This window comes from Trichomycterus rosablanca, chromosome 3, assembly GCF_030014385.1.
Source record: "Trichomycterus rosablanca isolate fTriRos1 chromosome 3, fTriRos1.hap1, whole genome shotgun sequence".
In the NCBI taxonomy this organism is placed as follows: Eukaryota; Metazoa; Chordata; class Actinopteri; order Siluriformes; family Trichomycteridae; genus Trichomycterus; species Trichomycterus rosablanca.
In genome coordinates, this window is record NC_085990.1 from 9,048,416 (window position 1) to 9,064,238 (window position 15,823).

Genomic DNA, 15,823 nt, shown 5'->3' on the forward strand with positions numbered 1-15,823 from the left:
GCCTTTTTTTGGGCAATAGGAGTTGCATTATATATACCGTCATATAGACAGGATCATGATTAAGATTTGCTAGGTGGTTTAAAAGTTTTTTTTTTTCCTCACAGCGTGACGGAGGAATGATAGATGTGCGCGAGTTCGTAATCGCCTTCTCTGTAGTATGCAGACCGGCCAAAACACTGGAAACCATCAACCTCGCCTTTACGGTTCGTATTACATCTCTGAAAAATTTTTTGACAGTGATATTAACATTAATTCACATGTAATATTCAATAATTATAATAAAGCATTTTTATGCACATTACTAGGAAAAAAAGGGGAATAAAAATGTGTGATTGCTCTGTCTAGCTAGCTACTTTATGATGTATGATGGAATGATACTCTCCTCAGATGTTCCAGGCGGAGGAGGATGGAGGGATAACTGAAAGAGAGTTGGAGATTATTCTCCACACTGCTCTGGGAGTAACGGAGCTCAAGGTGTCGCGCCTTTTCCGCGCCATTGACGTGGCAAACCGCGGCAAAGTGACATTCGGTAGGATTTTTTTTTTTACATTTATAGCAGGACAGGCATTGTATAGTGCACATTGTCCAGTAACTAAATGATACATTTAATGTGTAGTTATATTAATTACGTACATGCAGCCAGATCTCAAAATAAAATAGATCAGTGTTTGAGGCAGAAGCTTTAGCCATTTTGCTTTAGTATGAGTTCAGTTTTGACATTTAGCAGATGCTTTTATCCAGAAGTGCTTTCACAGTAAACATTAAACTCTAGTATACTCTAATTTAAGTAGACAACAGTCCAAGGATACAAATCTGCTAGAACTTAGAACTAGAGATGCATGAGTACCGATACTGGTATCGGGTATTTTCCCGATACCGCGCTCATTAACTTGTACTCGTACTCGCAAACGAGGCTCCGATACTAAACATCCGATACCGTGTGCCTAGTGCACGTTGCTGCATTATACCTGGTTCACACTACACGATTTTTGCCCTGATTTTCGTTCGGCGACAGATTTGCCGGCTCGGGAGCAACTCTGCGTTCGATCGCTAAGTGTGAACTATCCAACAACTCGATCCGACCGGCTCGCCGAGTTTTCTAGCACGTCAGATCAGAGCGGTAGAGAGAATCTACGGGTCTGCGTCAGATATCTGATCTGAGATGTGCGACTGGGAATGAGTGACATGTCGAACAGCCAATGAGAACGCAGGATACGGTGTGAGGGGAACCGACGGAGAGGAGTGTAAACAGGTGGGACAGGGGAATAATATAGTTTATATCAGAATACACCGGCACACACACACACGTCTTACAGTATTTCTGACCTGATCGTTCTCTACAAAACATAACAAAACACCAACATTGCAAAAATATTTATTAACCTCCAACTCACTACAGAACAATCCATGCTATTCGTGTTGCCAAATCCACTCAGATTCATTTATTTTCCTCACATCTGCGAACAAACACTTTGATCACTCGCTACTTGTTGACGTGCATTTTTGGACGTGGTATCATTAAACTTCTCGTCACTTTTCACGTGTGTTTTTGTTTAAAAAAAAAAAACGGTATTCTAAATAGGTATTGGTATTGGTATCGGCAAGTAGGGCTGGGCGATTTTGCCCCCAAAAAAAATCTCGATTATTTTAAAATTATAACCGATTGTCGATTACGATTTCGATTACGATTTTTTTGTTCTTGTATAATGCAATTGAAATAAGACTCAGATTACTTTTTTTTGCATTGTAAATTAAAATGACTGCAGAAGTGCAAAAATAGTACCACCACCACCTATAATTATCCTTTTAAGGATCTAAAAATTTATAACAATAACGATCACAATAATTAAAAACAAAATGGAAATCTGAATTATCTATATGCTTTATAAGAATAGCTCACAAACAACTCTTTTTTTTTTTTTTTTTAAATAATGTGCAGCAAAACCTTACATTAGGAAAAGGACTAAAAAAAAGTTCTTTACAGGTTTCTTAAAAGAAACACGAGTCTGTGCGGTGCTGTTTCCACCACTGAGTGAGTCTGTATCAGTATCTATACTGGGGGAGGGGGGGTGAAGTAATCACTCAGCTCAGCTTTGATTTTGTCCTCTTGTGATTGGGGGGGTGGATGGAGGGGGCACGTTCTGCTTCTAACTATATAGACTACAACTCCCATGTTTCCACGGACCGTCACATGTCCCCGGTCAGCCAATCCTGATCGCGCTCATCGGCGCCGGAGTTTTGATTCAGTTCAGCGGTGTTCGATTCAGTTAATCTTAATTAAACTTCTGTTTGTGTCTCGTTTTACCGATCGTGTTTACGCTCCTTATTTCTGAATCTAACCGTTACCGTGTATAACCCTTGTTGTCTTCCGTTTACTGTTTTAGTTTATCCTCTGGTTTTGGACTCTGACCTGGTTTTGTACACTGTTTTTGCCTTTTTATATTAAACTTTCCCTGATTTATATTCCGCGAGCGTCTGGTCAGTTTCTGCCTCGTGTCATGTTGGTATTTTAGTAAAAATATAAAGTATGTAAACAATCGCGATTGTCACATTCTAACATCGGGTGAAAACGTTCATTCTGATTAACCGAATTAATCGTGAAAATCGCCCAGCCCTATCGGCAAGTACAAAAATACATGTACTTGTACTCGTACTCGGTTGGGAAAAAATGGTATCGACGCATCCCTACTTAGAACAAATGTTTTTTTTTTTTAAATAAGATACTAATAGAAGGTTATCAAATGCATGTTATTGCTTAGTCTAAGTGCTTAGTAAAGAGGTGAGTCTTTATTCATTTTTTGAAGACAGCGAGAGGCTCAGATGTATGAACGGACAGGGGAAGTTTGTTCTATCACCTGGGTACTAGTACAGAAAAGAGCCTGACCTCCTCGAGTTTTGGGTGGAGGATCAAGACGAGCGAGACTGGTGGCTTGAAGGCTGCGTGGTACAGAGCAGGGTTTTATGAGTTCTCGAAGGTAACTTGGGGGGGGGGTATTTTTGGCTTTGTAGACAAGTATAAGTGTTTTTAACTGAATACGGGCAGCTACAAGAAGCCAGTGAAGAGAACGCAGCAGTGGGATGATAATCTGGAATGTTGATGGATTTGTTAAACTTAAGCGTCCTAATTAATTATCGAAAACAATCAGCAGCCAAGTTGCTGGCATTTTTGAAGACATGAGTGTGGAAGCAGGGAATTCATTCCACCAAAGGGTATTGATGTGTCTCGTTCTCGTTCTTTAATTCCTTGGAGCTTGTTGGAGCAGTTGAGGTCTCCAGACATTTCTCAGTGGTGGGTTGAGACATAGGAGCCAGGAGTAGAGCAGACATCAGCTAGTGTTTTCTGACTTGATCTAAATCTTCTCTCTTGCGCCCCCTGTCGGCAGAAATGTTCAGGAGTTTTGCCGAGCAGCAGCCGGATTTCGCCGAGGAGTTCCTGTACGCCGAGAACACCGGCTTCTTCAGCAACTTCCTGTCGTCCCGTGTCTCAAACGGCTTCTGCGCAGACTTCTCTCCCAGCGAGCAACAGAAGAAACTCAACTAAGCTTCTGTTGCTCTCCAAATCAGGAGGACGGGACGAGCCAGTGTGTGAAAACACAACGTTTACTCCTCATATTGATTCATTTTTAGTTTTTGTTTTTGCTCAGTGGGAGTTTTATTTATCAAAGTCTCATCTGAGCGCAGGAAGAAATAAAGGTTAAATACCTGACACAACTGAGCGCTGATTTCTGACCTGATATTGGTCTAAAATAGTAGATTTGAACTTGGACTTGAATAATTCTTGGAATAATGCATGAGAATGAACCAACACTAGACTTATAGAAGATCTGGATTGGACAGGATCAGTTCTGTGTGCACCAGATGCTTACTGCTCTGATATTAAATTGACAAAGAATACGGATTCAGTGAGGGAATATTTTTGTTGCCTTTATTGCCATTTTAGTGAAATCTGGAATGGTAAAGAACGGCACATGCTTCCTTCAAGACAGGTGAATCCTCCCCCCTTTTTTTTAACTGATTTATTACTTGGTAACCCACATTCCCATGTAAAACTAATGAGTGAGTGCTTTCGGCTGCTCTCGTATGGCATCACCACAGAGGATCGAGGATTGTCCTCATATTTGATTTGTCATCAATGTGTCCATCGCCCCCTTGTGGTTCACGTACCGCCATGCACCTTCTGTATTTGTTAGCCCAGCCTGGGATTCGAACCCCTGGAACTTGGGCGTGGCTTTTACCACTACACCCCACCAATAATTAATGTTTGCAAATTGCAGATTTAAGCTTTGTGGGAATTCTAGCACATTTAGTCAAAAGAGCATTAGTGCTCCCAGGCCTGGCTCACGTTCAACATTCCAGTTCATCCCAAAGGTGTTCAGTGAGGTCAAGGTCAGGGTGCTGTTCAGGACCCTGATATTTCTGAACACCAAACAGGTCAAACTGTGTCTTTATGGACCTGTAACAGAACAGGGCCTTCCCCATACTGTTACTAGAAAGCATAAAAACCTGTCGATGATTTTATACACATCATAGAAACTCAGTAATTAGGAGCGATGTCCATAGTGTATCTGTACCTTTAAACTAGATGGACAGGGAGGATATGAAATCTGATTTGTAAGTTTTGGATATTGATGTTATTTTGGCTGCTGGAGAATAAATTTGCATCCTGAGACGAGATTTGAGTAAGTAAACCTCCCACAAGCTTCTTTTTCTTTCTTTCCTTTCTTTTTTTTGCTCCTATTTCCAGTTTTTTATATTTTTATTTTTTTTTTGGGAAAGGGACCGCAATTCCAAAAGCCAAACGATGCTGATTTTCCGAGCAAGATTTACTTGAAAGCCGAGCACTTGCTCAGTTTCTCGCGTTCAAAATGCTGAAACTGAAATGAGAAATGAAATCAGATATTTCCTTTTTAAATCATGTAGAATTAATCCTGCTTTTCTTTTGCATGGGATCGATGCTTGCTACAGTATTAGCGCTGATCTAGACTCACGGATTGGACAGCACCGGTGATTAATATCTGACAGACTTCAGATCTGAGGTGCTGGATACTCCGATCTAATCTGAAATGACTCGAGTTCTATGCTGGTGGAATTTTTCTTGAGCCAGTAGGTTTTTTTTCACTTTTAATTTGATGAACTACATTTTAAAGCTCAGGGCTTTGTTAGTCTGAATGAGAATCTTCAGCCAAATCAGTTTTCCTTACTTTGAGTAGGCATGTGCCGATACAGGTTCACATAAATGAGTCACGGTTGGTTATATATGGTCAAAACATCCTATTTTAAAGGTCCAACTGGTAGAATTTTAGCTGCAGTGGTTTCTGGATGATCTACTGCACATGATCAACTCTATCCCTGCATCCATACTGTCATAAGATGCTAGAAACCTGATGAGTTTGAGGAATGTAAACAAGCCAGACTTGCCATGATGAATCATCTGAAAATCAAAGAGCCATAGTTTTAATTTTTCAGATATTTTATCACATGCAGTCCTAGCAACAATAAATAACATAGCAACCAGCACACCTAAATACATCCATGTTTTAATTTTACGCTTAGATAAATTAAGCTGTTGATGTTTTCACAACATTATTCATTCATTTATTGTCTGTTTTACCATCCTGGACAGGTTGCCAGTCCATCACAGGGCAAACACACATTCACACACACACACACACACACACACACACACACACACACACTCACTCATATCTAGGAGCAATTTGGTATCCCCAATAGCTTGACTGCATGTCTTTGGACTTTGGGAGGAAACCGGAGCTCCCAGAGGAAACCCACACAGACACGAGGAGAACACAACAGACACGAGCCAGTCCATCACAGGGCAAACACACACACTCATATTTAGGAGCAATTTGGTATCCCCAATTAGCCTGACTTCATGTCTTTGGACTGTGGGAGGAAATCGGAACTCCCAGAGGAAACCCACACAGACACGAGGAGAACATGCAAACTCCACACAGAAAATACCTGGACTCCTTCCCCTGTAGATCAAACTCAGGTCCTTTGCTGTGAGGTGACAGTGTTACAAACCAAGCCACCATACCCCTCACAATATTATTAAAATATCGATTATGTGAACTAATATTATTATATTTATTCAGTCAATTATGGCTTCATGTTGTGTCCAGACCAACGTGTGGTTATCCTGGTGGTACAGCAGTTTAGGTACTGTACTAGTGATATAAAAGTTGCCACTAAGCAAGATTCTCAATGTTAAGTTGCTTTCCTAGTATTTTGTCACAGATGTAAATTGGCTACAAATGATGAATCCAAAATAAAGTGGGGGGAAATCTAGGGGAAAATGACCACTGACTAAATTCCATCACATTCCGTATTGAGACACTTACACAGTTATACTGTGTCATGTAGATCCACCCAAAATAAAGAATTTCAACTGGATAAAAGTTCTCCTACCAACCAAGACCATAAAATAGAAAAAGAAAAAATAATATCGGATGTAAAACATTGTGATAATTTTATTTATGCATTTTCTCCCAATTTGGCGTAGTCATATTGTCTTCCGCTCCTGGGGGATCCCTGATTGCAGTCAAGGTGGGTATATTGCTCCTTATGCCTCCTCTGACCCGTGCGCAGCTCTTAGCGGAACCATTTGTCACCTATGCGGTCTGCACAGGTGCCTGTCCATCTGCTAATCGGGGTTCTTACACAGCATTTAAAGACCTCACTCACATAGTCCGGTCATCCCATTCTTAGCAGAAACGTGTCTGCTGCAGGCACTGCCAAATATGCCTGCTAGATGGCACCCAGCCGACCGGTGGCAACACCGAGTTTTAAACCGAGGAGTTCAGAATCCCGGTGCTGGTGTGCTAGCGGAAAGTATCCTGCTCCTGCTGTGCCACCTGGGTGCTCAGATTGTGATAATATTCTAATTATATAAAGTGAAAATGGCATATGGGCACATAATGTTTTTCCTTTAATAACATTGTTTTAATACAGCATAAAACGACAGTTTTATTACCTGCTTATATATTCACAGTCTAGTTACATTTCTGTGTCCAGAATTTTATCCCAAAAATTGTTCACGTCCTGCAAAATAGCTGATTGTATAATTTTATTAACATTCTAGTTTACATTAAATCATTACTGCATTTCAAACCCCTCACCTTTCTCTATACCGCCAGTATAAAGAACCAAACCAAACCTGCTGCAGGCCTCTAGAAAGCTTCCTTCCATATGTACTCTTGTAAACGTTTGACGTGTTCATGCTGACGATACTGTGCAGGTTCAATACTATACCATGTTGTAGAATGGATTATCGGCACATGCCTACTGCTGATTATTGCTGTTTATCTCCACTGCCATGAAGATGTGATTGTAGCTGACCTAAATCATGCTGTTTTCCCAAATACAAGTAGAGTTGTTGTTATTATTATCATCATAATGATTCATTTCATTCAGTTCATTGATATAAAAATCAGATCTTACATTTCTGGTTGAATGTGCAGACAATCCGTCATGCCTGTCTGTCCTAGATGTGCTATTTAAGTACGTATGACGGGATGGAGAATTAGCTAGCGGACATTCGAAACTCGTTACTTCACCTCCAGGTTTCTCGTAACTTTGTTTTTTGTTTTTTGTTTTTTTTGCACTTTAGAAATGTTTAGAATCTGTGACTGATCAATGTGTACTGATGTTCGACCAATGACTACACCATCACAGATCATCCAAACCAGATCATGTGACCCAGACAATCCAAAAACTATTCCTGCATAGGATCTCTACATCCTAAATCACACACTACCATACCGATTAGCATATTGTGGTGTTACGCTACACTGCCAGGTTCAACCTGTCGATATCTTGACAGTGTTTAGTACAGTAGGAGGACATTTGGGATGTACTCTGTGTGTCTTGTGATTTATTATGCATGTGATTTGCTGGAAGGGATCAATTTTGTAAACTGAGGCCCTGATTTACTAAGATTTAAAATAAAGCGTGCTAATTTGCATGTGCAGTCTGATCTATTGTCTACAGGTAATTGGTGTAGTGAATGATGGTAACGCTACAAAAAGCATACAAGTGTGGTTTTTGAAAGGACAAGAGGGTAAAAAATACTAACTAATGCCAATTACAAATTATTCAAATAAAGTATTTTTATGTGAATGCTTAGATTTCTATACTAATCGTTAATACTAGCACGCATTTGGGGTGGAGGCAGGACTAAATTGGCATTTACATTGTGTTTCTGTACTGTTTTAATAAAAACAATCATGTAAAATAATTATTACTATATGTATGCAAATGGAAAACTTCTTATGCTAGACTTTGCTCTTGTGAGTCTATGAAATTGAATATATTGCTTAAATCTAATCACCAGAATAGATGTAAAACATTAAAAAAGGAACAATGTTAGGTAATTAATTGGAACATCAGTTTTTCTGCCTCACCACTTTTTCTTTATGCTGATGCAGTTTAAATAAACAGTATTTTTATGTCTGTGTATTCTAGCTGTGTTACCTGCATTGCGCAAATTGCGCATCAGGTTAGTAGCTGCCCTTTAGTTGGATTTATTACTAAATATTTGTGCTGAAAACAATTACTCATTATAAATGGCGTTGTTGCTGGTGCTAAATTAATCCCATAGCATGGGCCCCATTTAAATTATCTAAGCTAAACATGCACCAGTCACTATTACATTCCGATTCCGAATGTATGTTTTAGTAAATCAGGGCCTCGGTGCAGACAGCTAGCAGCTAAACCATTTCTGTTTCAAACTGTAGGGAAAAAAATGCAATTACACAGTATGGCCAAAAGTATGTGGACACCTGAACTAGAGCGTATTGGCTGTGCCATTCCAAAATATGGGAAGACTTTCCTCAAGGTTTTGGCTTGTCTCTGTGGGAATTTGTGTTTAATCAGAGGAAGAAGGGGCGGCACGGTGGCTTAGTGGGTAGCACTGTCACCTCACAGCAAGAAGGTCCTGGGTTCGATCCCCAGGCGGGATGGCCCGTGTCCTTTCTGTGTGGAGTTTGCATGTTCTCCCCGTGTCAGTGTGGGTTTCTTCCGGGAGCTCCGGTTTTCTCCCACAGTCCAAAGACGTGCAAGTGAGATTAATTGGAGACTGTGTTTGATATAAACTTGTGAACTGATGAACCTTGTGTAATGAGTAACTACCGTTAAGTCTTAAACATGATGTTAAAATCCTAATAAACAATAATCAGAGGAAGAGCCATTTGTGAGACAGATTATGGCGATCAATATTCTAGTTTATCCCAAAATTGTAAAATGGGGTGAGGTCAGGGCTTTGTGCTCAGCAGTGGGATTCTCACATACCAAGCTCATCAAACCATGTCCTATAATAGAATTATATTATTACAATAATTATAATTATATACCTGATAGCAAAGGGTGTGACTGAAACACCTGATCTCAGTAATTGGAAGGGGTGTCCACATACTTTTTGGCCATGTAATGTTATGATATACAATGTTAAAAAAACACCTTAAACACTAATGTAGATGTCACAAAAATATCAGCTCAAATTTGACCTTTTTGGTAGAACAGGCTCCTAAAATATGCATGGTTGTGTGATTATCGTACCATGGACTGATGTCGTTCCACCTTTAATGATGTAACAAAATACCTATATTTACATAATACTGATTTATCTGAAGATCAATGTGGTATCATTTTGTCATTCTCTGTTTAAGTTGTACAAGAGACTCAATCACTGCCGGTTTGTGATATATATAAAACATTGTGAATACCTCACTGAGAGCAACGTTCAGCTTCACTAAACCGTCCAATCACTTCCATTTCTCTGACTATAGAGAGCTGAAGACGAGAGACTGTCGCTGTCTCTCTGATGGCTCCAACTCTTTCTAGCTTTTGCTTTTATTTCCATTTTTATAAGAAATTTTCTCTTGTCTTGTTTTGACTGCCATGAAATGACTTGTCATTCCAGTCCTTAATAAAAAAGGGAAACAACAAGGACGTGTCTTTTTTTTTTTTTTTTTTTTTAATCTGAAGAAAGTGGTGAAGGGTTAAATTTATTAATCTAGGTTTGATATAACAAAATATACACAAGTGGCAGGAAACTGGAACAATAGTCTACACATGTATGACATGTAACATGTTTAACAGACCAGACAGCACACTAACTGTTAACAAGTATTTAACCAAGGGAACAGAAGTGCTACAGCTCTCTGTTAGCATGTCTGGTTGTGTTTGTTTTGATTGCCCTGAATATTCTGCCAGATCAAGTGTTGGATAAGTCCAGGATGAGTGGAATCTGTTTTTTTTTTTTTTTTTTTATATGCATTATTTCCCCATTTTCCTCCTGATTTAGCGCACTAAATTTTGTCTTCCGCTGCTGAGAGGTACCAGATTGCATCCGAGGAGAGCACGTCGCTGTACACGCCTCTTCCCACACGTGTACAGCCCTTCTCTTCTCGCTCCTGCTTTCTGCACAGGCGTCTCTTCTGCCAATCAGGGTCCTTACACAGCATATGCAGACCCACCCACCCACACATAGTCCGGCCCCCACCCTGCAGATACGGTGGCCAATTAGTATCTGTTGCAGGCACTGCCAATTATGCCCGCTAGATGGCGCCCAGCCGACCGGAGGCAACACAGAGTTTCAAGTCGAGGAGTTCAGAAACTCGGTGCTGGTGTACAAGTGGAATATCCCGCTGCGCCACCTGGGCGCCAGAGTCTGCTGTAATTTTGCCAGCACAGTTCAGAACTCTGCTGTTGTAGATGTCCTGAAACATTGGCAGACTACATCCATTGGCAGACTACATCCAATGATCCTCTCCACTGTCCTGATAATACACTGGAGTTTGGCTCGTTCTTGTGATGTGGAGGAACCAAATCAGATGTTTATGGAGGGCTGCAGAAATACAGGGCATGGACTCCACAAGCTTGTGGAAATATTCTGTATGCAGTAAACACCATACTTTCTGCAGAACGGTCCACAATTCTGTTGTATTCCGAGGTGTAGGATTTCTGTGTTCCAAAGTGTGTTGCATGACATCCTAGATGTATTTGGTAATCTTAAGATCTGGTGAATTAGGTTGGCATGGCAAAACCCCAAACTCAGATGAGTGTTCCTCTAATAAGTTGGCATCTCTTGATGTGTGTGACGGTGCAATGTCTTGATGGAAGAGGCCAGACACACAGCATTCACCTGTAAGAGAGGTTTCTAGACATACCAGGGGTCCTGTGGAATCCCAGCCCCCACCAGCTGCTACAGTCCCTATTGTACCAGTTTCTTTTTTTAGCACTTCAGTATATAATGTACACTGGTCAGTCATTACATTTCCATCTGTCTTGTGTAGGCCCTCCTTGTGCTATCAGAACAGCTCTGACCCATCGAGACATGGACTCCACAAGTCCAAAGGTGTCCTGTGGTACCTGGTTCCAAGATGTTAGCAACTGATCCTTTGAGTCCTGTAAGTTGCAAATTGGGGCTTCCATGGGTCAAATTTGTTTGTCGAGCACATCCACATGACATCAGACCAGACCACCTTCCAGTGCTCCATGGTCCAATTCTGATGCTCATGTGCCCATTAGAGGCACTTTTAGTGGTGGATAAGGTTCAGCATGGGTACTTTAACCATTCTGCACCTATGCAGCACATTAAGCACAAGCTGTGATGCGCTGTCATGACATTCTATCAGCCAGCAATTTGTAATATGCTAGCTCTTCTGTGGGATGAGACCAGACGGACTAGCCTTCATTCCCATGTACATCAATGAGCCTTGGCGCCCATGACCCTGTCACCAGATCGCAGGTGGTTTGTCTCTGAAAGGAGGTTGCAGGAATCTGAAATTCCAAGACCGCCATGATGTACATGTCCTAAGTGTAATGACTTTTTCCTGTGTGAAGTTCTGATCATCCTGATGGATTAGCAGTGTGTTGGCTCATCATTGGTGTGATAGTGTTTCTCCCAAGATCACAATATCCTTTTGTTGAATAGGAGATTCAAATCCAGTGTTTGGGAGCTCCACAGATTCTTCTTTCGATGATTAATTGGTAGCCCCAGGCAGCTTAATGCAGATCCACCACAGAGCTAAAAATGCTAAATCACCACTGAGAGAAAATAATCAAGAGACAAGAGGGAAATAAAATATATTATTGTTGTTACATGGTTCTACTGTACTGAGATCAGAGTTTTTTTGGGACTCAATTGCTCATGAGAAGCTTGTACAGGCATCAAGTGCTTAAAAAATACATTCACAAAACAAAAGAAGCATATTTGCTTCTACTAAACAGAAGAAAACCATATTTCTTTTTATTTACAATGTAGCCATAAGTATGTTTATGCCTATCATATTATTAAGTTCAGGTGTTTCATTCACATCTATTGCTAGAAGATGCACAAACCAATGTCCATAAAGACATTGTGAGCATTAGTAATGTGTTGACAAGCTCCTGTGGCCTCCACAGAGCCCTAATGTCACTCTAACTGAAGAGGAAGGGGACAAACTTCATATTAATGGGCATGGTTTAAAAATAGAATGTCCAACCACTCATAGACAGGTGTCCAAATACTTTTGAGCATAGAGTGTATGCTTAAATGGGAATGCGAATGAGAGGATGAATGAATGAAAAAGGACCAACAGATGAAAGAACGAACAAATGAAAGCAGATGAATGAATGAAAGAGAATGAAAAAATAAAAGCGGTGTAAAATGGATGAATGAATAAATGGGGGAGATGAACGGATGAAATAATGAATGGACAAGGGGAGAATTAACGGGGTGAAGGGAAGAACATGAATGAAAGAATGAACAGGAAATGAACAAATAAAAGAATTAAAGACAATGAACTATTGAAAGTTAGGATGAACAAACATAAAAGTTGGGAAAGGATGAAAGGAACAGATAAAAGATGGAATGAACGGATGAATGATAGAAAGTGAATGTAGGAGATGAATGAATGAAATATTAAATAAATGGAGGGGTGAATGGATGAAAAAGAGTGAATTAATAAAAGATAATCAGATAAAAGAAAGCTTGAAAACAATAAAAGAGTGAAATAAAAGGGGGTGGATGGATGGATGAAAGAGAGGATAACCAGATGAAAAAGAATGAATTAGTTAATGAATAAATGAAAGAGAAAATGAATGGATAAAAAGGGGGATGAAAGGATGAAAGAGAGAAGAAATAGATAAAAAGGATGAAGGAATGAACAGGGGATAAATGGATGAAAGAGTGAATGAAATAATAAAAGAGAAAAGGAGTGGATGAAAAGGGGGATAAACAGTTGAAAGAGGAGATGAATGGATGAGAGAATAAACCAATAAAAGAGTGAAATGAAAGGGGATAAAAGAGAATGAATGAGTAAAAAAAATGGATGGAGAAAATGAACAGATGAAAAAGTGGATGAAAGGATGAAAGAGAAGAAACGGATAAAAAAGGAAGAAGGGATGAAGAAATGAATAGGGGATGAATGGATGAAAGAGATAAGGAACATTAAAAAGTGGATGAAAGGATGAACAGCTTAAAGAAGATCAACGGATGAAAGAGTGAATGAAAAAATTAAAGAAAAAAGAAATGGATGAAAGAGGGGATAAAGAGTTGAAAGAGGAGATGAATGGATGAGAGAATAAACCAATGAAAGAGTGAAATGAAAGGGGATGGATGGATGAAAGAGGATGAATGGAGAAAATGAACAGATGAAAATGGGGGATGAAAGAATGAAAGAGAGGAGCAACAGATAAATGGGGAAGAAGGGATGAAAGAATGAACAGAGGTGATGAACAGCTGAAAGAAGATGAACGGATGAAAGAGGGGCGTGGTCTGGTGTTGATAGATGTGGGAGGAGTTTGTGGGATGGTACTTCAGTCTGATTTTTCTGATGGTTCTTCACTGTCTCAGCAGGAACACTCAACACACAACAACATTAACCAACATCTCACCAACATCCAACAGCTCCAGTCAGTTTAGCTTCAGATTTACAGAAATGGGCAGTTTGATCCAACAGCGTCTGAACGTGAAGAGTTTATTTTAAATTCTGCACTTTTTTTTAGAGTTGTTGGAGTAATTCTATTCTATCCTGAAGGTAAGAACTCAATTTTTCATTCAATTCAATTTTCTTGAGATCTGAACATCAATCGTTCCTACATTAAGTGAATTTTTTATTGTTAAAAAGTTCATATTTGTAAGCAAAAATGGAATAAAGAATCTATTTTTGTTTTATCCTCAGCATTAAAAAAACAATCAATTAATAAAAATATATATTATTCTTATTTTGATAATCCAATTATTGTTTTGTACAGATTATTAAAAGCTTTATTTAATGTTTTTATTTATTTAGGTTTTTTACACTTTTATTTTAAACACATTCTAAATCAAAATGTAATAATCAAGTGTAATTTTTATTCATTCTTCCAAAAATTCCAGTTTTCACTTACAAAATATTTTGTAAAAGCTGCTTTCATGCACGTTTAATTCAGATCTTTTAATTATTTTTTAAAATAATTATTTTGTATTATTCTGATGAATATAATTGTTACTTTTTACTGCCTCATTATCTGCCAGTTTTTATTCTAGTATTCTATTACATCAATGTTATTTTTTAATATTATTATTTTATTATTTATAATTATTTAGATTGGAAGTTGTTTCCATGCGTAACACGCTTGAGCTTTTTTTTTTCCTGAAAATGAAATGCAATTCTTAGTTATTCCTTTTTTTAATAATAATGAATTTGAAATAGTTATTTTAAAATCTAAATTAATTACAACACGATATATAATTTATTTATTTATATAATGTATTTATTTCTACATTTTAATTGTTTTTTTTTTGTTAAAAACCCACTGTAACGTTCAAAAAGACAAATTAAAATGTAGTTTATTATGTAGTTTATTCATCATCACTGATTCAGATTTATTATGACTGGTAACTTTTTTGTGCCCATATAAATTTAGACCTAGTTACAATGAACCACAACCATAATAATTGGAGTCTAGAAAACAACGTCCAGAAGTATGATTGGTTAGGAACGGGTGAGGCATTTAAACCAAACAACACTGTACCTACTGTTAAGTGTATCCACTATAAAACATGGGGGGTGGGGGTATTATGCTCCGCGGCTGTTTTGCCACCAGTAGAACTGCTGCATTGCAAAAATATGCAGAAGTTTTTTTGGATGGAGCAAAACAGTGACCCTGCTGCAAATATTTAATGTAAACTGAAGTGTCAGGTCTGTGCCAGAAAACATACGTTGTGCTGTTTGTTTTGTGAACCAAGCAGAGTTTGTTACATCTTTTACAAACTTTTTAAATTAAGAATTTTAATTTTTGAAAGTTTTTTTTAAATAGACAAATAGGACAACAACAGGTTTGTTTTTGTTTGTTTGAAAATCCCAGGACGATCATGATATACACGTGTTCAAAATGTATGTAAAATTTTGGCCCTTGTATGTAGAGTCAAAATGCAAAATGTAAAAATGCACAAATATTTACTGTTTATACAATGATACAGATCTGAATTTGTACTCAACACAAACCAACAATAAATTAAAGACTGCAGTAAAATACGTCTGCAATTAAATTATTTTCTTTGCATCTGGGTCAGAGCGTACCAACAGCCATTATACGCCAAAAGACTCAACAGTGGCTGCTTGGCAGAGCTGAGATTCAAGCCCTTAAAGCTCCAGTGGATAGCCGAGAGCCCTAAACACTGAGCTGAGTTTTATTTGCTGATTTAAACATACTGTAAAAATGATAAAAATCAGTGCTGATGTTTCATGTGCAAAATGATGCTCCAGTGTCTATAACTCCAAAACCTCATTTAACCAGGGGTGTACTGTACAGACTTTTGTACACGTCTTTTTTG

General features: G+C 38.7%; 1 protein-coding gene across 1 annotated transcript in view; it reads left to right on the forward strand.

Annotated features, from left to right (window-relative positions):
- The window catches only part of LOC134310257 (lysophosphatidylcholine acyltransferase 1), a 28,293-nt gene extending 24,604 nt beyond the window's left edge, over positions 1-3,689 (forward strand). Inside the window, exons 12-14 of the mRNA XM_062991805.1 lie at positions 105-203; positions 388-529; positions 3,384-3,689. Of these exons, the coding sequence (XP_062847875.1) occupies positions 105-203; positions 388-529; positions 3,384-3,541 (399 nt within the window). The 3' untranslated portion in view covers positions 3,542-3,689. The remainder of the gene's footprint in view (positions 1-104; positions 204-387; positions 530-3,383) is intronic.
- The last annotated feature ends 12,134 nt before the right edge of the window (positions 3,690-15,823 follow it).